General features: G+C 35.7%; 1 protein-coding gene across 1 annotated transcript; it reads right to left on the bottom strand.

Annotated features, from left to right (window-relative positions):
- Positions 1–1,988: 1,988 nt before the first annotated feature.
- Positions 1,989–25,316, bottom strand: slc1a5 (solute carrier family 1 member 5). Its single transcript, NM_001190755.1, has 8 exons — positions 24,751–25,316; positions 13,519–13,561; positions 13,364–13,423; positions 11,037–11,203; positions 10,691–10,924; positions 4,619–4,813; positions 4,405–4,539; positions 1,989–2,235 (listed from the first exon to the last, which is right to left on the bottom strand). Exons 1-8 carry the CDS (start codon positions 25,296–25,298, stop codon positions 1,998–2,000), a joined length of 1,620 nt encoding a protein of 539 aa, NP_001177684.1. The 5' UTR covers positions 25,299–25,316; the 3' UTR covers positions 1,989–1,997.
- Between the last annotated feature and the right edge of the window lie 750 nt (positions 25,317–26,066).

Here is a 26,066-nt window from a genome sequence, read left to right as displayed (position 1 = left end):
ACACATTTATAAAACATTTTTATAACATTTAAAAAAAAGCTGAATAAGTAATCCAGTCAAACTAGTAGTTACAGTTAAATATTCAACAGTAAATGGTGTTTAAAGGGATAGTTTACCCAAAACAGATCATCATTTGCTTACCCTTCACTTGTCCCAAACCTGTTTGAGTTCTTTTGTTACTAAAACTAGTAACCCTTGACTTTAATAGTGTTTGCTTTTTCAACTATTAAAGTTAATAGCTGCAACTCATCACACAGTGATACCGGTAAATATCTAGTAGATTACTGGAATGACTTTACTGGTACAAACAAGAAGGCTACGGAATTTTTCCGGAAAAGACAAATTCACACATCTATTGTAAAATACCAGTAAATTCTGACATCATTAACCAAAAATGAGCTCTAAAAGGCTGTGCTTGTTTTAAACAATCACACATGATCCTTTTCTGAAAAAAAATGCTGGTAATTTTCTGGAAAGGTCTTTATGTGTGAAAGGGGCTAATGGTTACAGTTTTCATAATTTTTCTAAATATGTGTGTGTTCAACAGAACAAAGAAACTCGAACAAGTTTGGAAAGTGAGTAAATAGTGAGTAAACATTTATTTTTGGTTGAACTATCCATTTAAAACTATTTACTCTTACACAATATCTACCTTCAGAAAACAGCAGGCATATTATATTTGTGCTCTTCTGCAATATAAATTTTTTTTTAATAAAATTAAAACACAAAACGTTAGACTTCATTTCTGTATACTTGACCATAAAAAGATTAGCAAATGTTTCTTTTTTAAAACAAATTTCTAAAACCGAAAACAAAGTAGAACAAAAATTCTGGATTCCACAATACCTTCATGTTGTCCCAACACAAATCCATTAAGTTAACTTAATTGTTTTTAAAATAAATTTAAGTGGATTGAACACCAAAATACATGTGTTTCAGCGCATTTTAAATAAGGAGTTTGAACAAGCATCAAAAATCATTATTTTGAGTGTAGATTCGACAGAAAAAAAAAAGTGTTTCAAACAAACATTCATACACCACACAAAGGAGAAGCTGCTTAATCTCATGCTAGCTTTAAAACAAAACAAAAATCTGTTTCCGTCTAGATTCACTTCCTTATCATTGGAATTCATCTAAAACGGAACAAAACTTGAGCATATCCCACCTTTTTTGTGTGCAGACATGGACCTGCACACAGTGAGCTTTCTCACCTGCAGCCTCAAGGCCATTTCCACAGTCTCAGACAAACAACCTTGAAGCTTTGAGACACAAGGCGTACTCTCTGCATGTGACCCATAGATTATTGTGCCGGCATTAACCTTCAAACATAACTTGACCATTGCTGACATTTATTAGTGTAGGCATAAAGACGAAGAAGGCAAAAATCAGCTCTTAACAGTCAAAGTTCAAGGCTTCCTGCAACATTTTTTAATAGATAGAGTATCAGCACTTGTTAGTGTGACCGGCATCTGAGGTGTTTTAAAGGGAATCGGCAGGAATGAGGTATTTCAGAGCGCCATTATATTATGTGTGTGTTGTGTTAGAAAGGGAAGGATTTAAGATTATTTCTGCATGTGCTTTGGCTTATATCAGGAAAATATTTTGCACTAAAACAGCTGAGTTTTCATTTAGGAGCATATTCAGAATAATTAGGGGTATGCATAATATTAATAATAATAATAATAATTAAATCATAGATAATAGCAGTATTTTAAAAGGCCGGATTTAAAAGGACTTAAGCAAACATAAAAAAAGGAAAAAGAAAAATGCCAAAAATGTTTGACCAGGATCTAATAAATAATTCAAGCATTTCCTCACCTAAATGTGCATAGGTTTTGACTCTTCATGAAGAGCTGGGCATAGAAGAAGGTCAAAATGACGTAGTCTTTGTTTTGTCTTGATCTAAGCCTGCCTCTGTTCCTGGTCTCAGTGTAGACAGAGACTGATTTGGTGTGATCAAGCTGGTAGGAAAGTGTGTTGGAATATTGCAGAAAAGTCTACATGACGGACTCTTTTTCACAAGGTTTGGGTCCAGCGGCCTCTTCTGGTTCAAAGTTGCCCTGTTTTTCGATGAGTGGACGAATTTCTGGTTTGGGAGTGGCATCATCCTCTTCTACTCGTATCTTATCCAGCTCCTCCTCCTCGTTTTTGTTGGGATGGCGATCAACCAAATACTGGAGAAGACCTGCTCCATAGGCATCACCTTCAACATTGATGACTGTGCATGTGCGATCACTAAATGAAGAAAAAAAAGATAAATTTAAGATAAAAGATAAATAAAAGCTTTTTTTTTTTTTTTTACATTTTCAATTACATTTTAAAAGATTTACTCATATTTTACAACACTTTTTAGAAGATAATATACAAATCATAAATTCCAGAGTTTAAAGGGTCACAAAACACCAAAACACATTTTTTGAGCTGTTGACAGTCGTATATGTGTCCCACACTGCTATAAACACTATTAGGAAACATATATCTCACTAAAAAGTGAAAATTGGTAGTTTTTGCGTTATTTCGAGCAAATTCGTATTTCCGGTTTGAAACTAATTTTTGAAGCTGCGTCACGGCCATGAGATCTTAGCGTGTATTCCAGCGTGTAGACTGGACGTCTGTACCAGGGCGTCCCGTATTACGTCTCCGAGTGTGCTGCATTAATGCATGAGTAAGGCTTGGTTCAAACCAATTAGCGCGCTCTATTGTGCAACTTCATTAATATTCATTATTTTTACAGTGTAGACGGCAGAGACGCCACATTGTGTTGGTAAAACAAGCGTGCAGTGTTGCTTTCATAATTTGCTGAAGTCAAGTTTGGTTTTTATTTTCTCTCTGTGAGAGTGCAGCTGGACTACGTGTGGATTACAGTGTACACGATGCGGTGCGACAACAATAACTTGTTTACCCGAGAGCTTTTCTCTTCTGCAAATGGAGATCCGGATTCGCTGCTTGTCTCCTCTTAATAAAGACGCGGTTCTAGTTTTGGTAAGTGAGCGACCAATGGTCTTTGTTTATTCAGTTTATTCATATCGAACTAACTATTACACCGAGTGTAAACATGTTAGCACCACAACCAAAATATTACCGTCGTGTAGGATTTTCACCGCATTTTGAGACCGGAATAACACATGTGGCTTACCTGCCGAGTGCATTTTTGTTACAGAGAAAGGCAGAGTTTATTTTTTCTCTCATTCGCTGTGCGGTATAATAACATTGCATGAAAAATACACGCTTACAGCAGTTCCTCGAATCAAATATCTTGTTTGTCACGAGGGGCATGAATGAATTCCCTGAATGAAAGAGCCAAACTGCAGTTAAAGTCCACCATTTAATAATTTGGCAAATAATTCGATTACAGATGTCCATATAAACACAGTCACTTTCTCCCCTGTGTGTGTGTGTTTTGACGCTGAAACTCAGCGTGTGGTCAAACCGACACTCCAACACCATCCCTCTTTTGCTCCTCCGACACTCCCCCCTAAACAGAGCTGGACACGCCGACTTTTCTGGCTTTTTCTAAATTAGAGGTGTGAAAACATCCTGCTGAAACGAGGGGGTTTCATGGCCCTTTAAAGATGAAACATTTCACATGACTATTATTGTAAAACTAACAAACAACCAGTATCAAAAGTATCAACAAAACCAGAATATCAGAAAGGAAAACTGAAAAAAATCCCATAAAGTGAAAAAATTAAATAATTAAAAACAATATCTATTTAGCAATCCATGTAATTTTCTATAGAAAAAATATATTTTTTGTATTTCTTATAGTAAATATTTCAGTAAGTAAAAACTAAATGAACTACTTGTTTTATTTTAGAGCAAGTCAATGTTTATTTCATTGAATTCACACTGATTTGATATATTATGCACTGATTTTATACTTTATGCTTTTGCAATAAAAAAATGCTGTGCATCAGAAATTAGAGTGAAATTTGTGAAATGTGGAGACATTACATAGGTTTCCATTGTTTTATACCGTACAAACTGTATTATCTCTTTGCCCAATCCCACCCTACCTCTAAAACCAACCCTCACAAAAAAAACTTTCAGTAAAACTTTCTGCAAAAAAAAAAACCTCATTCTGTGTCATTAATAAGCTTTTTGAGAAATAACATCCGCAATGTTCTCATATTACAACAAGTTCTTGTAATACCCGTGTCATACCCATGTCATTTTACAGATTTGTGTCCAGAATTTTAGCAAAATATAACACTAAATGTAAAATATATATGTCCAGCCAAAACCTGTAATACTAATTCAAATTAATTGCATTCATTATTATTAACATTGTTTTGTTATTCATTTAATTTGAATAAATTGTACTACTTTTTTTCAATTTTAATTTGTCATCATAATTACTCCCCACCTTCCCACACCACACAATCCCATCAAGCAGACACTCACACAAGCCAGTCCACAGCCAGGATGAGGGACAGGTCATTGGTTGGCAGCCCCACTGACTCCAGAATGATGGCCAGCGTCAACACTCCTCCAGCAGGAATCCCAGCAGCCCCCACACTGGACGCCGTCGCAGTCACACTAACACACATGATGATAAAGTCAATCTGAAGCCTCAGACTGCAGCAGTATGAAGGTAAACAACAGTCCGTGTACTCACAGGATAGTGATGACCTGCACAAAGTTCAGTGGGATCCCGTTCAGCTGAGCGATAAACACAGCAGCGACGCACTGGAAACATGCAGCTCCGTCCATGTTGACGGTTGCACCTATGGGCAGGATGAAGCGACTGATGTGCTTGGACACGCCGTTGTTTTCCTCAACACACTTCATCATTAGGGGCAATGTTGCAGAGCTGGGAAGAAAAAAAACAATAACAAAATTGTCAATTTACAGCGATTTAAGCTTCGAAAGCAATTATAGGTGTTCTTCATTAATATTGGCACCCTTGATAAACATGAGCTATGTGTATGTTGTTGAACCATTTGCTGTTTAAAGTATTAACAAAAATGCTAATTGGAAATACATGTTCGGCCTACTTTTTTGTGAAGCTGTATAAACCTATTTGCACATACAAGACTGTTATTTGAAATGAAGACACACAACAAGTGTGTGTGCACATAAGTTGCAGCACACACACACTTTTTTCAGGCACACCAACAGCACAGAGAGTAGTTGACTTGAATTTGAGTTTTTACCCTGATGGAGGCCATTTTTAACATATTTTTGTTTAAAGTTTAAGCTAAAGATTAAGAGAGTAAATAAAAACATTTATCATTGCCTTCTTTGCTCTTTTACCAAGGCCGTCAACATTAGTGGAACGCACTGTAAATCACAGATACAAATTTACCATTCAACAATACAACACAACAAATGTGAACGCTAATACTGTTATACATGATCATTTTGTCCTTTTAAAGGTTGCATGTTGTGGCATCATGTCCTATTTTTGTCTCTGGTACATGTTGTGATCATATTTTTGGTTACCCAACATAGTGTGCAAGGAAGTAGACAGAGATCTATCTTTTGAGCAGTCTCTAGATTAAAATAACAGCATTCACACTTTCTCAAATGAACTACACTGTGAACACACCCAGCATCTTGTTTTGTTGTATCACAACTCATTTCTGCAATAATGGTATTTGAAATATCCATTTTGCAGAGAGGTGAGATAAGAGTAATTCCAGCATTTTCAGTAAAAACTTAACATAAATACACAAAGTATGTGCTAACATAATATTGAAACATCTGTTTATATTTACTAAAAGAACTAACCACAGATTTATATGGGACCAGAAAAATATCAATCTGTAAAAGTTTTTTTTTACATTTTAAATAAGGAAAAATAAACGTGTTATAGTTGTGACCAATAACGTCTTTAAATTTATAGTATACAACTTTGTAGAAGTTCTTTGAATTCAAATGCACAACTCCAAAGAAGTAATACTAATCAAAAAGATAATAGCTGGCTTACAATGGAACAAAATTGATTGACTATTTTATTTTAAATTGTTTGCATTTATGAGAAAAAAAATCTTCGCTATAGATGTGACACCTAGGGCTGTGACCATGGCAATTTTTTACAACCGCGGTGGTAAGTCACCAACAACCGCCGGTGTTGCGGTGGTCTTGATCTCTAAAGAAAAACAAAAAAACACGCAAAAAAAATTTGTCGTTAAATACATTATAGCAGAGACGCAACTGCCTGTCATTTTCACATTCTTTTTTTAGTTAGGGGATAGGTCTATATTGGGGATAGGTCGAGTAACCTAATAAAAATATTTTGTTGGACACTGCACAGTAGTCTACACTACAATTAATAATATAATTTATTATATTCATTATTTTTCAAACTAAGCTATACAATTGATAAAATGCCTTTTTAATGTTTGATTTTATTTTAACATCGCTAACAGTTGTAATAAGAAACATCCCATTATGCAGCAGTAGTCTTAGGTTAGTACACTTAGAAATGCCTTTTGAGTTTAAAGATGATCAGCCTGCGAAGTCAAGTTTACAGTGTCATAAATGAAATGGGTATAGTGCATGAGTAAAGGGGATTTGCTGCATCAGCCTCTCGTATGCGCTGCAGGTAGGCTGAATGATAATCTTTAATAAATATGCAATACAAAACTTTAAACATTTGTTTTTTGAAATAAAACGGAAAGAAATAAGGTGTAAAATATAACTTAAACCACTGGTCTGGCGCTGATCATTTGTTTGTAGCGAGAAGAAAAAAAAAACAGATGAAAACCTGGCTGGGGAGATGGCGATAACAGGGATTATCTGTTCTTCAGAAAAGATTGTAGACATGACATTGTGAAGGCGTTTATCATACAACGGAATTCGTGTTTATGATCACTAATTAATATTAATTGCATATTAATAACTCTTCTCTCTCTAGACTTTGTTTTAAGGATTGTTTTTGTCGGCGCAATATAGTCTAGGTTTATTGCATGTACGAATCAGATTATGAAGAATGATTAAAAGCTTGCATTTATTATTGCATACTTTCCGCAAGTCATTTTGTTTATCTTGCCTATTTATTTTTTTTAAGTGGTGAGAACATTATTCACTGGCAAAAATGTTCCTCCCATAACACCAACAAATAAATTAGCCTACCTAAGTTAATTTACATTTTATGTAAAAAGGAATAATTTATAGCTTAATTAAATATTGATTACTAAAACATCCGTATAAATGTACGTGTATATTTTTGAACAACTAATAAAACAACACAATACAGCTTACAAATATTGTAGTTAAATATTAAATAACTTTAACTGCTTGAAACAGTATAATAATAATTAAATGTTACATTAAGAACTTCACTAATAGCCTAAATGGCACAAATCAGTAATATATAAATAGTAATAATTATAAGAGGTCAAAAATATTAGCCTACTAGTATCAGTATAAGTCAGAAATTTAAAAAAAAAACAGCGTAGGTTCTCTTCACTTTTTGTTTTTTAGTCATATTTAAAAAATTTTGTCTAACATGTTGACTTTGTCCGGTTTAAGTGAAGACCTAATTGGGGTTATAATGTTTCCAGCAAAACACGTTTAGACGGTGTGCTTGTATCGCAAATGCAAAGATCCTTTTTCACAATCGTGCAGAAGAGGGTTTCATCAATGGATTTGCTCTTCAGTGTTTGGACTTTTTTTTAAAAACACTTTAGAAACACTTTTTTTAAACAAACCCTACAAAAAGCTTAATCCAAATGAATTGGTTCACCTATCTCAGTCGGTCCAAAATGTACCCAGTGGTAAGATTTCGTTTTATAACAAGATTCAAAGTTAAACTTGAACTTGCTGAATCACACCTAATGTTATATTCTAACAGAAATGTAATACTTGGCAACATATCTAATTTGTCTTTTAAAGTGCGTGACGTCACATACTACCGGCGGTGGCAATGGACAACCGCGGTGGAAACTGACCCCCGCGGTGACCATCACAGCCCTAGACAGTTGTGAAATTGCCACTTTTGTGACTTTGTCAATGTTTTCAAACAGTTATATTGTATTAACCAAAGACGTTTTTACAGTACTGTAAAATACAAGCCTACACAAAAAAAAAAAAAAAACTTACCAAGGGTTTTGCTATTTTGGCGAAAACATTTTTCATGGCATTGTTGACATTTGCACGGGATTGTTTATAAAATGTTATTTGTGTGCTGCATGTATAGGTTGTTTACCCAAATCTGACCAATCAGAAGGGACCTTACTATTTTTATACCCTCCTCCCTAGTTGGTGCAATTACGCTATTGGCTTAACTGGTCCCAACAGTGAACGGAGTGCCACAGAGCAGAGAGCTGAAAATAAATACTAATTGTGGCAGTAAAGAGAAGCAATGAAAATAACAACAGCCAGTAAGAATATGAATGTCTGCTTTGAGTAATTTAGTCATTCAAAGTATTTTAAAATCTAAATGTGTGGACCTTGACATCTATTACACATTTATTTTAGTACTATCATTACATACTAATGGATTTTTTAAATTGCTGATAAAACTAGCATTTTTCCAGAGAAAAGTAATATCACACCAATATTGTAATCAGAATACAACATTGCATATAGTATCACTTTGACTGTATTAAGTAACCCAATAATATACTTCATAACTGAAATGAAAAAAGATGTACATTTATAAACTATGGCTGCTCAAAAGATCGCAAAATTATCGTTATCACGATAATGGTATATGTAATAAAAGTATTGCAGACGTGTGAGGAATTACATTTAATGTATGCATTGCTTATCTACATTTGCCCAATCATATAAGGGCCTTACTATCTATATTCATTAGCGCTGTCAAAATTAGTGCGTTAACGCATGCGATTAATTTTAAATAATTAACACGTAAAAAAAATTTATGCAATTAACACAGTTGCAGATTTTTTTTACTTCCTGTTGTGGTGGACGTGTGTTTAACATGCAAGAAATGTGGATAAGACCAAGAAAGCACTTTTTGAAGGCAAGTTTCAGTATAAAACAATTAGTCGCATCACCAGGCTCTCCAAAGTTTCATGCAATTTCGGGTGTTTCATTTTTTACTTTCGACTTCTGTTGTTGATACCGCATGGCGAACAGAAAGAGGCGTGTGCGCGTGAGACGTACCTGAAGGACGGTGGGGGTGAGTTGTGCACGACATAGGCTACCTGAAGAGCTAGGAGGGATGCGGGGAAGAGGGGTGTGCAATGTATTTAACGACCGGTTTGCGAGAAATTATCATTCATTTGCGGGCATTTGGGAGTCTCTGTGCACTTGCGGGACACTCCTAGTCTTAGCAACTGGATGAATGTAAAGAAGGATTAAGCAAAATTGTTTCTACTCTATAATTAATGTTCTCAACTCACAGCAATAAAACTTTACAATGAGTGCAACAGTTTGTATTCTATAGCTTATTATTATATTTTTTCATTTTCCATATCTGCAATTCCTGTATTTTGGCTTTTTTTTTTGCAGTCCACTTAGAATCCAACATGGAAATCAATGTTTTCTTTATTGGCATTGATTGTTTTGAAATTTAAATGTGATTAACATGCCTGTGTTTTAATTTCTTTAATAAATATGGCTGTCAAGCCAGGATCTTGATGGTTTATTGTGGGTATGTTGTTTACATGAAGAAATCTGTGTTACAAGTTAAACAAAAATTCTATTAAACATTTATATTTTGAATTTTAATTCTAATAAACAATTATATTTTGAATTTAAATAGTTTTTGTCTTGCGTTTACATTAATTTTACATTTGAATAGCCAAAATTACAAGTTTCAGTATTTTAAATGCGATTAATCATGAATAATTAAAAAAAAAGGTGCGATTAATTAGTTAATTTCTTTTAATCGATTGACAGCACTAATATTTATATTATAATATCCACCTCCCCATAAATTGCTGTTCTGCTATTGGCTGGAGAGACCCAAAGATGAACCCACAGTTGAAAATAAATACCAATGGCTAGAGTAGAGAAGAGAGAAAAATAACAGCCAATCAGATTCAAAAATATCTCCTGAGGTTTTTATTTATTTATTGGTGTTTTAAAGACTAAATGTTTGTACCTTGACAAAGTTTCATTCATTTTCTTGTCGGCTTAGTTCCTTTATTAATCCAGGGTCGCCACAGCGGAATGAACCGCCAACTTATCCAACACGTTTTTACGCAGCGGATGCCCTTCCAGCCGCAACCCATCTCTGGGAAACACACACACACACACACACTGGGCAATTTAGCCTACCCAATTCATCTGTACCACATGTCTTTGGACAGTGGGGGAAACCAGAGCACCCAGAGGAAACCCACGTGCACGCAGGGAGAACATGCAAACTCCACACAGAACGCCAACTGAGCCGAGGTTCGAACCAGCAACCTTCTTGCTGTGAGACGACAGCACTAACTACTGCGTTGCCCCTTGACAAAGTTTTGTAGTCAGAATTAGAATGAATAAGATTGGAAAAAACCTTTACCTGTTTATTTTTAATATACTTAAATGATCTAAAAACTAATAAAGAAATACAATTTTTCTAGGGAAATGTTACATCATAATTATTAGCGCTATCACGATGCTCAACAATACAGAATATTTTCCCAGTATTATGCAAACCTAAAACAGATAGATTCACCTTGAAAATGAATACTCTTAAGAATCTCTCTTTGCAGTTTACCAATTCATGGAAGTGCGAATGTGAAAAAGGAACCTTTATTTATTGAAACAGCAGTTGTTCGTTTACCTGGAGGAGGTTCCGAATGCAGTAGCCAAAGCAGTGACCAATCCCAGCAAGAAAGTGTAGGGGTTCTTCCGTGTAATTATGAAGTAAATGAGAGGAAGGACGAGGAGCCCGTGGATGGCATGACCAATGACACAGCAGGCGATGTACTTCCCCAAGCTGGTGAACAGCAAGCTAACATCCTCCATTTCCACAATCTTGGCAGCAACCAAGAACATAATACCCAGAGGTGCATACCTGTAGAAATGATGATATGGTGTGATAAAAAGCAAAGAGATTAATGGATAGGGCTTCAAAATACAATCAAATCTGGAGCAAAATCAATAAAAAGTACATCATGTTTCCTTACCACATGATCCAGGAGACCAGCACCATGGTGGCCTCATTGAAAGAGTTGAAGAACTTCATAAGGATCACTCCTTCCTCTCCAAGCTTCCTCAAAGCCACACCAAAGGCCATGGCAAACACAATAAGACCCAGAATGTTCATGCCATCCACATCTGTACCGACTGGAACCTAAAATGCAAATCCATAATTTACAAAACCCTATCAAACCACTAAGATTTACATTTTTTATTTAATTCAAAAAGATATACACTGTCAGGGTTTCTGCAGATATCATAATGTCAAATGTAAAACTTTAAGACCTTTTTAAAACCATTAAGTATTAAATTTAAGAACTATATTGCAATGTCAAAAACATGCGAGAGAAAATGTAAAAATCACAAATTTAGTGGTAAGATAAGTGTATTTATATTGTACTTTATAACAGTACAGAAGGTTAGATGCACCATTGAACTACAGAAAAAACAAACTTAATGCTGATTAATCTTAATGCTGATTTATACTTTCACCTGGCCGCATCGCACACCTCACGAAACAGACGTGGCTTTTATACTTGACGCGTTCACCATTGAGATATTTTTTTTTTACATGAAAGGGGAGGGTCAAAAGAAAAAGACAGTAAAATCAGATGAATAAAAACAGTCACTAATATCATTGAAGATGTTTTTGGGGGCATCTTATTTATTTATTTATTTTTTATTTAATTATTATTTTTTTTTGTTTTAACAAACTCATCTCTTAGGTTTTTCAAACTTTTACAAAAACCTTCCCCCTATCCCATGGCTGTTGCAATTTCTAGCCAAGAATTATTGGTCATCTGGTTCTCCCTATGATCACGCATGGACGGATCACAAAGATGTCAGTACAGACTTACCCGTTTCAGACAAAGTTTCCTAAAACTGTATCTTATTCAACACAAATCAAATGCGACGCCGAGCAAACTGTTCACCAGAGTGTCAAAAAATTCCATTAGCTTCGCTACAGCATTATTCCACTGATAAATGTTGTGAGCGTAGTATTATAAGTCAAGAGCCCATTCCTGAGCCCATTTCTCACTCTCAAATATGCACTTTCCCGCACAAATTATCTTGATTGTTCTCAGTACACTTTTCCCTCTTCCTTTCAAGCTTTTTGATATGATTTATATCAGTACACTATTTATTACCAATAATCAAAATACTGAAATAGATTTACATATTACATTTTTAATCTAATAAACCATAACATTTTGGCGATATATGATGAGATATTTCCAGTTTCAAACACTAAAAAACACACATAGAATAGTTTTATTTTAAAAACATTTATTAAACATCCGAAAGGTGCACCATAATAATAATAATAAAATAAAATTTTAAATATAACTAATGCAAGCAGAAATGTAACTGTGATAGAAAATAGACGAAAACCTAAAAAGGTATTATAGCCTACAGTACTATTAACTAAAATAAAGTGAACTAGTCTCTGCTGTACAGTGTTTTGAAAAGTGCAGTAAAGTACTTCAATTAATCTGTTGTCGTAATACGATAGTTGCTATGGTAACACAACAAGTGTATTATAAACAAATTACCCAGTGCTGTAGTTTTTTTTTTTTTTTACAATATATGGTATATTATACTACAGTTTGCCACACTTTACTGTAGTAAAACTACACTGTATTTAATTTTATCAGTTTACTATTCTTAATACTACAATATGCTGAAGCATCTCTGGAGAGCAAAAGCACGAAAAAAGAAGGAAACACAAATTTTGTCCAGGAATTCGCTCTGTAGTATTCCATGAATACCCTCCCGACTTGTAATACTGCCATTATGACATTTGTCAGTGAAATATTGCCATACTCCACCAGCTAAAATCATGTGGTGCGCACCCACAGCGAACCTACGCAAACACAGCGATGACTTCATATTCTCCGCGCGCACTGAGATTGACTATTGCAAGTTGACATTTTTTGTAGTTGCAATACCGCAAATTACAATTGGACTAGTGAAATAAAGAACTACAACATCACGAAAACCTAGCAACAACAAAAAAGAATTTAAATGAGCATTAGATGTAGTGTTACATGGAAATTGGAAAAATAAGACCTGTGCAAAAATATTTAAGACCTAGAACAGCGAATTTAAGACTTTATGGCCTTAAATTTCTATTTTCAAATTATAGACTATAAGAACCTGTGTAAACCCTGCACTGTACATACGTACATAAATACTTTTATTATAAAGTTTTCTAATGTTTCTTACATTAAAAAAAGTTGCACAAACATTATATTTTAAATACAAGACATATTTCTATTATTTTAACTACTGTATTAAGACTAAAAGAATTTACCTTTTCCAATAAGACGCTAGAGTTGGTATCATTTTTGACAAACTTGTAACCAGTGGCATACTGTGAAGAAGAAGAAGAAGAAACGTTTAGAATCAAACAAACCACAACACATAAAAGTTGTTTTTTCATGTTAAACTAAAGCTTGTTAAACTCACCGACTGAAAAGCAGCTGCAACCAAGTTAGATGGGAAGATGTTTCTGAAAGAACAAAGAGAGAAGTTTCAGGTCTTTGACTTTCAATCCAGATGCCAATGAATTAAACAATTGCATCACAGTAGGGTTTCTGCAAAATAAATGGTCAACCATGTCAGGGTTTTTGTTATTCTGGGTGTACGACAAAGTGTAAATGGTCACACTTGGCCTCACAGACTTCCATTCATATGCATACGAATGCAACCGCCTGAAAAATGCAAGCTTGTTCGACAAATATCTTATGTTGCTGCATTCCAAAGTTAAGATTGGTGTAGACACGATGACCGTTTTCAAGGTTCAATCGCAGTTTGTAAAAGTATTAGGAGGTTTTAAAACCTCCAAATTTTTCTGTTATACCATTCCTATGGTATATATACTATTTTTTTATAAAGTTTTTTTTTCCAGCAGAAAAGATATCTAAAGATGCTGTTTTAACACATAAAGAAATCTGTGCTTTCGAAACTAATGATGACAGCAGAAGTCAAAGATTCATTTGAATTATTTAGCCTGACATGTATACTGTAAAAAAATATTTGAAATGTTTCTCAAAATAAAATATATTGTGTTCAAAGGGGGAAAAGTATTTTTACCAGCCATTTACAAAGAACCTATTTTAGAGTAGTAATCACAATAACGATTCCCAGAGATGGGTTGTGGCCGGAAGGGCATCCGCTGCGTAAAAACTTGCTGGATACGTTGGCGGTTCATTCCACTGTGGCGAACCCGGATTAATAAAGGGACTAAACCGACAAGAAAATGAATAAATGAATGAATCACAATAACTAGAAACCATTGTATTTTATTCAAGGTTATCATACCATCAGAACTATATACCCGCCCACGCCTAGATTGATAACCAGCAAAATTAGATTACAAGATTGTAAGAGACCAATAGAAGATTAAAACAAGAACTCACTTTACAGAAATGTAAAATATAAAGCAATCGCTTATTTTTCCAATGTCTAATCATCTTGTTTTATCCCACCTTTTTATGCAGCGCTGTATTTTGCATGCTCAACTCTAGCGTAGGGCTGCATGATTAATAAAAAGATCACAATCTCAATTACACCCTACACACAATCTTAATTCTGCTTTTTCTATGATTCAGCCAACTATATTTTCAAAGTAAGGAGAGAAGTAAGGCAGTCGCACAAGTATTCACAGGAACTTGAACACCTTTTAATGGCGTTAAAAGTGTCACTTACTATATTTATAAGATATATTTCACCCAAAAATGTTATTTCTGTCTTCATGTAATGATGTATTCATGGCCACAAAATCACAAGTGAGCTGAAGCACTGTTTATTTACTTCCGAGAACGCACACATGCAAGCATGTCGCCTACTTAAGTGAACACTTTAGTGGACCTGTATAGGCTGTGAATAACAGATAATGAAGTTGTAAATAACGTTCAGTTTGTTGCACAGAGATCGTTTGAGGGCCGTGCGGGAGGTTTGATTTGCTTGTATGTGTTTTTTCCTCATAGTGACAGCATCCATGAGCCGCACTCAGAAGTGAAAGTGAAACTTGTGCGCACATCATTTGAATGACCACATCGCATTTTAGAGTTATGATTTCGACAAGCATTTGATGTTTTTTCTTTCATAGCGAACACAGTGTTGTGCATGAAAATAAATGTTTACTGTGTCAGTATAACAACCCTAGCCTATATATAATGTTGAATATAATGCAAGAAGGAATCTGATAATGACAAATATCTCATTTTACCTGTGAAAACAAATGGTCTAGTGATGTTGTCAATAACAGATGACAAGCACATGTCTTAAATATAACAAATCAACTTTATGAATAGTTATATTCTGATGTCATCATTTTACTGTGAATTAACAAACAGGACATATCGAAAGTCTGTTCAAGTCCACCATTATGACTATACAAAATTTAGCATTTTAAGCAACAGACCTACACATGGGCCTAATATTATTATTGTTACCATTTTGAAATAGGTGAGAGAATAAACAATAATAGGCTTATCCTATTAACTTTTATTTTACATTTACAGAATCTTGAGAAAATCGTGATCTTGATTTTAAGCAAAAAAAAAAAAATCGTAATTCCAATTTTTGCCAGAATCGTTCAAGAGACTAAAGGAAGCGCAGAATGGTTAGCTCCTACTTAAATCAGGTCAGCAATCTGATGAGAAATTTTACCTATGATTCAGATTAACGATTGTGGATTACTTCAAACTGCAAATGTGAGTACAGAATAGCTTCATGTACAATATTCCTCAGTAAATGTAGCATTCAGTTGTGTAGCACTACAGCCAACTAACAGCCTTCCCAGGTCCAAATGCCTGCCTGTAACACTACTTATTCTCATGGGGTGTTCCTGGAGAACCACCAACACTGCATGTTTTTAAAAGTCTCCTTTGTCTGTCACAACCATATATGCTAATGCAGATTTCAGTTGCAACCCTGACCAAACGCACCTGTTTGTAATTATCAAGTGCTGCTTCAGGTCCTAATTAATTGGTTCAGGTGTGTTCGACTAGTATTGGAGCTGAATTTGGCAGGAAGGTAGCTCTACAGGAACAGGGTTGGTGACCCTACGTTTTTTTTCTCTATGTATTTTTATTAATACCGGGTCACCACAGCAGAAAGAACCACCACGTTATCCAGTATCCAGCACGTTTTTATGCAGAGGATGCCCTTCCAGCCGCAACCTATCTCTGGGAAACATCCAAACACACTCACACACACACACACACACACACACACACACACACACACACACACACACACACACACACACACACACACACACACACACACACACACACACACACACACACACACACACACACAACGAACAATTTAGCCTACACAATTCACCTGTACCGCATGTCTTTGGACAGTGGGGGAAACTGGAGCACCCAGAGGAAACCAACGCGAACGCAGGGAGAACATGCAAATTCCACACAAAAACGCTGAGGCTCGAACCAGCGACCTCCTTGCTGTGAAGCGACAGTACTACCTTCTGTGCCACTGCGTCGCCTAGATGAGACTCCACAACAGATATTTATTTCGACAAGCACTTACACCAAGGTCAGACACAACTTTGGCCAATTTTGCCACAGTCAATTAGACAAAGGGTCTTCAAGGTCAAGGCAAAATTTATTGTCTCCCGTAGAATTTGTATTAGAAAAAAGGTTCTGCTGTACATAGACACCAACAAACAACATGTAACATACACACACATTAAAATCTAATCTTAAAATAACTCCTAATATAAATACGATTCCATAAAATCAGTAATTTAAAAAATATGTATATAAAAAATAAAATACAATGTGCCCCACTGCCCTCTGTTGCGCCAACCAATCCCGTTATCTTAATCTTTGACCATCCTTCCCTACTTGCTCATTGATCAACTTAATTGAAAAAGGAACTAAAGAATGTTTATATCTATTGTACTTGCATAACAGGATCCTGTATCTTCTGCCAGAATTCATCACCTCATACTCCAAAGACAGCACATGTGAAGAATTAGATAAAAGCTTGTTGGATTGTGCACAACCAAGTGACTTAATTCCCATGATTTTCCTGCCACGATTATCAGGTTATTTACTTGGGTTTTCATTTTTACTGTCAGATTCCCTAACCAAACAATAATCCTATATCTTAAGATAGACTCTATTGTTGCTTTATAAAAAGTCTGCATTTTGCTGCTACTCACTCCGAATAATCTTAGTCTATAAAATGTGTAATCTCTGATGAATTCTTACACAAAGACTTGACACCTGAAAGTGCCAATTAAGTTCACAATCAATTTTCACCGCTAAATATTTATGAATCAACCTGCTTAATTTCTTTATCATGAACCACAACAGAGCTACTATCGCTCACTGACCTGGGGTCTATGATGACCTCCATTTTCTTAACATAGAACATAGAAAGTGATTAATGCACAACAATGGGAATCGAGAGGCCAGAATATGGAGTTTTATTTCCTACAGCGTGTCAATACAAATTTAACACCATGTCTGGAACTGTTTCAGTCAAATCTGTTACCTTGACCAATAGGAATGCAGATCTTTTTTTAAAAGGGCCACTATAAATGAGGATTCTCCCTCAATCCCCGGGTCTAAATTATAGATCTGAATGCAGACTCAGTGCAGCAGGTCTCCTATTTTAACCATTAGCCCTGCTGGTAATATAGAGGATTTAGGCAAACACAGCAGCACAGCGATGTGTCTGAATGTGAATGAACTTCTGATAAATCAACGTCCGCCATTCTTCAATTCTCGTACTGCTCTCCCGACAAAAATGCTTGCAGCACACACACAGCTTTGCTGTATGATTGGCCCTGACAAGATCGCGGGAAAAAAACATGCAACAAACCCCGTGGATCATGGAAACAAACACATACGAGCCTTCATGAACGGCTACTTCGTGCCGTGGGTCCGTGTCTCACAGCTTGCTTGAAACTGGCAGGTCTGCCTTGCCTTCGGAAAGCACGTGCTCTCATGAATAATTAAGCAGCCGGCTCTTCTCAAAGGATATGAAAACTCCGCTATGAATAATAATGAGAAACCGACGCGTCATCATTGCACTTGCAGTACTGCGCTACGTCGCCGATTTTGATCCCGCCCCAAAAATCATTTTAAACCCGGAAGCTAAAATTAGCTGACAAAAGCTCAAAATTATCCAGTTTTCCCTACAATTAAAGGTGACAGGTGCTAACATTGTCTTAACTGATGCTCAACACACACACATCTGTTAATATAAAAAAAAGTTCTTCAGGGTGTCCTGAACCTTTAATGAATGGCCTTCAAAAAGAGAAATTGTAACTATAATGGTATAAGTGCTGCTAGGTGCAATGTCAATTATTTTTTTTATTATATTATTATTATATTATATTTATTAAATTATTTTTTTCTGTTTTTTTGTCTGTCATTCGTGGGTCGGGAAAAGCGTCTATTCTGATAAATTTCTTGTCCAAAACAAAAACCTAGCAGTCAAAAATCACATTCTAACGTTCTTGCAAACAAATACATGTTGACACAGTATCAAATGAAGTATAATTAAAAAGGCTGTGCATCTAGCTGCATATATACACTGAGCTTTCACATCAAAACCAAATTATATCTTGGGCATTAGCCACAAGGTGGTGAGAGAACAAAGATCCAATTCTACCCCTCTCAAATTAATAATAAAAAGTCCAGATCAAGCAATCCCTGAGAGGCCTGCTCTCACGAGGTGTCTCATGTGGAAATAACTTGGAGAATTTAGTCAGATTATATGCCTCTACTAATCCCAATTCCACACGTTACCCCCATAACCTATTGCCCACAATGGGAGATGAACTAGACGAGCACTAGGACCTGCCTAGAGATGAGGATTAATAATAAAAACAAGACATTTATTCAGGGATATTCCTGCATCCCTGACCCTAATATGCTGTACATTTGATAAAAAAGAAGTGTTCAAATGAGAAGGAAATATAATCCCTGGTATGATGCATGCTAACATTGTATGTTCAAGAGAAACAACTGTGTTTCTGTGTAAAACATCTGTGTGTGAATAGAATTTACAAAAACAACTAATTAAAAGAGTAAAAAAAAAATACAGACAAGATTCTGTATGGGTCTGGAAATTGTGGGTTGATGGAAAGGTCCCTATGGGCAGCAATTATACCTTTTGACGCCTAAAGAAGCCTTGAAGATCTATGGAGGACAGTATATCATAACTTAGTAGCCGAAGCAAGATGAGACTGGAAAACTGAGAGAAAACTAGCTGAAAAATTGTTGTGCTGTGCAACAGGCTTTTTCCCAGAGAGCAATCACTGCCAAGTGCCTATAGCAGGGGGTTGTGAACACCCCAAATTTCCTTTGTCTAAATGGAAAGAATTGAAATTTCCTCAATGAAATCCAAACGCAGAGAAAACAGCATTACAAAACCAGTAAAACCGGTTTACGCCACTGAAATACTTGACTAATGATGCTCTGATGTTCTCACAATGTTTCCTATAGAATTACAGAGGGCCGAGCACTTTTTGAAACCATTTACAGCTGTTGATATGGTAAAGCGACAAACGCTGACAATTTGATGACTCAGCACAAAGCAAGTATGGCATGTAAGATGTCATGGACATTCTTGTTTTTGGTGTAGGCGTGTAAATAGTGTGACACGTCGAACAGGATGTCAATAAAACGTGGCATTACACACACCTTCTGTAACTTTCGTCAAAGATTTAGCTAAAGTCTGACGTTTGTTGACATATTAAAAGTAACGATTAACGCACAAATGTGACCATGCCCTGACTTTGTCCCATCTAAAATAAATCTCAAAGTGTACACACACAAAAAAGGCTATGCTGGGGAAACAGAAGGTGATTTTCAGGTTCAAAAAAGCAAACAAATTAAGTACAGGAAGAATTTAGATATAATCAGTGTGAATCAATTTAAGTGTCATTCCAAATATAACTGACCTGCTTTTGACAGTAGAATGCAAAAAGAGAACTTCAGAAAAATGTACAAGCTGCTGTTTTCCATTCCTGAATTTTAATATCTTATGGCAGGGGCGTTTCAGTAGTCTTTAATTAGGTTTAGAACTAAATTCTCCAGGAGTTTAAACACCCCTGTCTTATAGTATAGCTAATTAACAAAATAAAATAAAATGTACTTATTTACTCACCCTCAAGTGGATCTAAAAGCTTTGAATTTATTCTGTTGATCACAAATGAAGATATTTTGAACAATGCTGTATACTGGTACTAGTACTGTAAACTACTAAGCCAATGACTACAAGTTTCTAACTTTCTTCAAAATCTCTTAATTTGTGTTCAATCAGACGAAGGAAACTCAAACAAGTAAATGGTGGGTAGATCATAAAATAATTTAGATGTTTGGGGACATATCCATTTAAATTCAGTTAGTTCTGCAAATTTCTGTACATTTTAAATAAGACGTGTTGGTCACCTGTGTTGAGCAATAAGGTGTTACTAGTAATGTGCTACTAAAACAGCACTACTTTTGACAGTAAATAATACCGTATCATTACTTTTTAAACGTAGTGTTATTGTTACAATATTATGCGCTTGTCTATTACTTGGTAAATTAATTCATTTTGCCTGCATGCATTCTAGCCTATATCCTGTTTACAGCAGCGATGCACTGTAGGATTGGTGGATGCCAACTACAAAAAGAAGATGCATCGTGGTACGAGACTGGACAAAAGTAAAGTGAAAGCAGAGACACTGGGTGTGCACGAAAGAGGCCACGTACGCGTGCGAGAGTGATAGTCTGCTCATGTTGTAGGCCTAGTGTGCATCCGCGTGAGAGACTATTAACGTTACTATTTCTAATACTACTATGGTTGTTTCAAATAAATAATCCCACATTTGTTATCCGTTTAACAAAACTGATATGTTCAAGTTATATTTCAGAACACGTTATTTAATAGTGTTGTATTATTATTTATAGTGTCGTATTGCACAGAAAAAAATGCTGTGATTTATTTTTTATTGTTTTACATATTTTTATAGCTGTTACACAACAGCGGATTTTGCTTTGAATATACACAGATTACTTTCCAGTTAAGTTGTTAAGTTTTAAGTTGTTAACATATCACATTGTGGTTGTGTGTTCTTGTTTAGTTTAAAATGCATAAAATTTAAGATTGTCTATAATAGCTGTTTTTTTTTTGGTACTGAGCTTCACTAAATTGATTCTGAATGATAATTCAGATTATTTTCATTTATTCATAATGGTTTTGTGATTGTTATATATTGTTGCTATTTTCATACTCAAGCTGTGAAGGAATGTGTTTAAAGGATAAAAACGGCAACTTTTATGACGCTGAAACAACTTTAATTTTTCGAATATTTTACTCAGCTGGTTTATCCTTGTGACATTTTTATTTTGTGCTGCTGGTCTGACTTAAATAAATTAGTCTTTAAAAACTTACTTTTTATACAAGTTTATCTTTTTATTTTAAACTGTGAAGTTGATCAACAGTGTATTTTCCATGAAGCACTAAAGTGACAATTTAAGGGCATTAATGCTAGCATTAAAATTTTTCTTTGGAAAAGTAACAAAATGCATTCATTTATTTTCTTCTCAGCTTAGTGCCTTTAATAATCAGAGGTTGCCACAGCAGAATAAACTGCCAACTTATCCAACATGTGTCCTTTCTGCTGCAACCCATCACTAGGAAACACTCTTCTAACTAGTAACTAGTAACCAACTCGTTACAATTTTTGGTCACCATGTTGGTCATTTTTCGTCCTATTTTAATGATGATATAAACATCCCATGGTCACTTTGAATAAATAATAAAAAAAAAGCTTGGACATTCTTCAAAATATTTCAGAAAAGGAAGCTCAGATTAGTTCCCAACAACAAGACATTAGATTTACGATAAACATTATATTTTTATTTGCGTAACACAAAGGTATGAGAGCTTGTTTCACAACATGTCTGTGTTTTATCAGACTCCAACCTGATAAGACAATACAACTACAGATAAAACAAAATTATCCTTCAGGAAAAGAAAAAACTAAACGAGAGTTTAAAAAAAAGATGTGCCAAGCCAAGAGATCTATACTACACATGCCAGAACCTAATGGGTGTAGACTATTGAAACACGGTCCAGCTGAGTGAGCGCAGAGCTTAAGAGTGTGAAATTAATAGAGCGCCGTGGTGGTCTTTGTAACTGTATGACATGGAAAACCTCCAAGGGAGAAGCCCCTTTGATAAATGGCACAAGCCACATCAGCTGCCTAATTAACCCTGCTTCTATTGTGCATGACTGTGTCTGAGCATTACAGAGCTGCCCTTGTGTGGACAGCACATGCCGCCTCATTGATTTCCACTGGAGACACAAAAGAGAAAATTTTTCAGCTTGGTTTTAAATTGGGATTCTATCTTTGACTCGAAAAACGGTCAATACAAGTGGAATGGGAGAGATGCCAAGTCCACGTTTAGTGTGCAAGTTTGGGTTTGCTGTTTTGTTAAATTGCAATAAATTTTGCTTATTTAAAAAATAATAATAATGTACAAAGCCATTTAGATTATTTGCATTGATGATCAGATTTTTTACATGCATTTTTAAACTTATTTGTTGTGTATTTAATCATCTGATTTAAGCATTTAATACCGTCATCATCATACTGTCTATTATTATTATTCTTACAAATGGAATGACATGTTAAACAGCTTTGTGACTTTTTTCCATTTCAGGTTTGTTACTTTTATTATAATCAATAATCATAAAATATATAATGATATAATAACAGAAGTAGTAATATATTCATTTATCATTAACTTTGCATCAAATACTATTATATTATTTGCAATAATAATTTAAAAAAACTAAACCCCTTTCATTAAAGAATATAAAAGTAAACCTGATTTAAAAATAACATTGCATTAAGCCTTTTTTGTTTCTTAAGTTGAAGTATTTTTTTTAATCAAAAAACGTATGAGCCATCCAAAATCATATGCAAACAAATTAACTGATCTAATGCATTAATGATTTTGATATATATTAAGTTTTTAAGAGCATAAACCATTTGCATAGCTTTGTACAGTATATATATATGTATATGTATATATGTATATGTATATATATATATATATATATATATATCAAAATATAATGATTTATGAATTCTGATTACTTTTGGCGAAACTGAACTATCAAATGACAAATAAATCTAAACTAAAACAGATCTACCATCAGGGAGACTGTTAGGGTCTATTACTTTTTTTACTGTTGCACAATAAATTGTTATTGTATCAGGCTTTGACTGTTTAGCTTGTTTGATCACATGACAATGAATGGACATCTGTTCGCAAACTAACGCTTCTATAATTATGCAAAAAAAAATTTAGGACCAGTCTTGAAACTGAAATTCATAATAAATAGCTAAGATTAAGAGGAAAGTGTTGTGAAAAAAGTGAATGATTTCTACGTCAAAAAGTGGATGAGGTGTATTGCTTTAACATGGGACAAACATGAAGTAACAAACTAAATAATTATCTGTAAAAGTAGTATGTAGCTCATTTTGTGTTTTTTCCGTCTGTCAGCTGAGTGACATTTCCCTTGGGTCAGGTCACCCTAATTTGTGTCAGTGTAAATATTTATAGTCGGTATACAGTCATATTAGCCTGCTACTCTTAAACAGTGGCAAAACAATCCTCTGACAAAATGTATTTAGTTGTTGTTGTTTTCGAATGAAAAGGAACAGAATGTTCTCTTCGGGTCTTCTGTAAAAAACACGATGAAATTTGACCTGTTTACATGACAACAGAGCCAAACCCCAAAACCCACCCACAGTCGGTCTGCCTAAGGTTTTCTTGAGGAACGCAAACGACGCTCGCCTCAGTTCTAAGAATAAACAACTGCCTTCATCGGCGTGTCCAACTAACTTAGAATAATTATTAGTGCCCCAATTCGAAATATACCCTAAAACAACCACGGTATTTACTTCCTCTAGCTGAGGAAAGTACCAACCAGAGAAGGAAACTATTAATGACAGATGAATTTTCGCTGATCATAAGTATGCATCCTCTTCAGAGGGGGATTAAACGCGCCAACGCGAGCGCGCATCTGATGCAACTCAAGAGCCCGTTTACAGCACATGTCAACTGACGTCACGCGGCTCATGCTATAAAAAATGGTCAAAACAATGCTCGTTTAGGGATTTACAACCAATAAAAAACAATGAGTGACTTTAATGAAAAGAAAGTGATTAAATAAGTGATTATAAACACATGCCATACTCAAGATAGTTTTTAAACAACAATGTCTGAGAATATACGTAACGTCGGTGACAGCTGCGATTCAGTTCATGTAGACATTTGTAATTTTTCGGAAGAACTTTTTGATTGTAGTTACATAAAGCTATTTTTGTATCTAACTTACTATTTCTTGTTTGGTGACGTGCGTGAGTAAATATATTCTTTCCTCTTCCTGTTAGGTAAATCATTGAATCATTTCCGTGAGTCGGTTCTTTGAAACAGCTCTTTCAGTGACATTCCACTGCCACATGGTAACGAAGTATGAAATACAATGTATGTAACAATGCTCAAATTGTTACTCCAAAAACAAACAAAAAACTGGTTATAAACGTCGTGTGACTAACTCCGAAACAAAAGCCCGAAAGTATAGTACAAAAAACACGTGTAACTTAAAAGTACATTTTACGTCAACACCGCGTTACCGACTCACCTTATCAGGTCTAGAAATGAATCGATGACATCTTTGGCTTCGGGAACCGAGCTGTCGTCCTGCGCGTTGAGCTGGGACATCTTGCCATCGCTGGAGCCAGGGTGAATGATGAACGCCATAATAACGCCGATGGCAGAGGCGATCAGAGTGGTCACCAGAAAGAAGAGCATCGCCCAGCCGCCCAGCTTGCCCAGGGCTTTAGGGTCAATGCTGGCCGCGCCGGACACCAGACTGCAGACCACCAGAGGGATGATGATCATTTTAAGCAGGCGGATGAGCAGCTCTCCGGGGAAGCCGAAGTAGATAATCTGCGTGCGGCTCAACCCGGCGTTTCGCACCCCGAGGCCGATCAGTACGCCGACAATGACCGCGGACACAGTGAGGATGACCAACAGATTGGCCAGGACGAAGCGCTTCACTTTCTGCGCGGTGCTCTCCGGCTCGCTCCTCCGGTGCTCACTCAAGCCGTTGGCGTGCGGCGGAACGTCCAGGTGCGCTTCGCCATTTGACGCCTTTACATCTTCTATAGAAATGTTTTCTTCTGTCATTGTGTATTCTAAAGCTGTGTTTGTGAACGTAAAAGTCTTTGGTGTGTATGTATGTGTGTGAGAGAAAGCTGTCTGCGGGCTTCTCTTGCGCTTCTCGCCGCGTGTTTGGAAATGACTGCGTAGATGCGGGTTCAAGGGAGTACGTTTCCATTTCACGTCACTCTTGGGGCGGGGCGTGCATGAAATTAGCGCAAAGCTTATATGACTTGCGTAGATCACAAACGTTGGTCTTGTGGTCATTTAGGCTCATATCTTATGAAAGTTATGTAGTATTTAGCATCTAAATCTAATGAAATTTGACGTAATTCTATAAACAAAAGCGCCTACATTAATGTTTTAAAAACTTTTGTAAAATAAAATGTCAACATTTGGGGGAAACAATCTTTCATTGTGCTTTAGTGTGACATATTTATGCAAACAATTAGCAACATGCTGATTCTCATTGTCGCTTAATAACAAATACGTTTTTAAATGCTAAAAAAACATTTTTTGTTGACAAAATCGTCAAAGCATTTAAAGGACTATGGCAAATATGTTAATAAAAACATCATTTTCTTTTTACTTATCCAGCACGTTTTACTCAGCTGATGGCCTTCCACCTGCAACCCATCACTGGGAAACACTCAATCACACCAATTTAGCTTACCCAATTCACCTACAACACGTCATTGGACTGACGTCCAATTGGACAGACGGACTGGGTGAAAAAAACAGAGCACCCAGAGGAAACCCACGTGAACACGGGGAGAACATGCAAACTCTACACCG

Source organism: Danio rerio, chromosome 15, assembly GCF_052040795.2.
Source record: "Danio rerio strain M-AB ecotype USA chromosome 15, GRCz13ab, whole genome shotgun sequence".
In the NCBI taxonomy this organism is placed as follows: domain Eukaryota; kingdom Metazoa; phylum Chordata; class Actinopteri; order Cypriniformes; family Danionidae; genus Danio; species Danio rerio.
Note: the sequence above shows the minus strand (reverse complement) of the source record. Positions and strands in the feature narration are given on the sequence as shown.

Bases quoted from the DNA above. Each gene is read 5' to 3' on its own strand.
- slc1a5 (NM_001190755.1), bottom strand. From the start codon at position 25,298: ATGACAGAAGAAAACATTTCTATAGAAGATGTAAAGGCGTCAAATGGC. The intron at 13,424-13,518 runs GTGAGTTTAACA...TCTTCTTCACAG, and splicing joins TTGCAGCTGCTTTTCAGTCG to TATGCCACTGGTTACAAGTT. The intron at 4,540-4,618 runs GTGAGTACACGG...CATGTGTGTTAG, and splicing joins GTGCAGGTCATCACTATCCT to TGTGACTGCGACGGCGTCCA.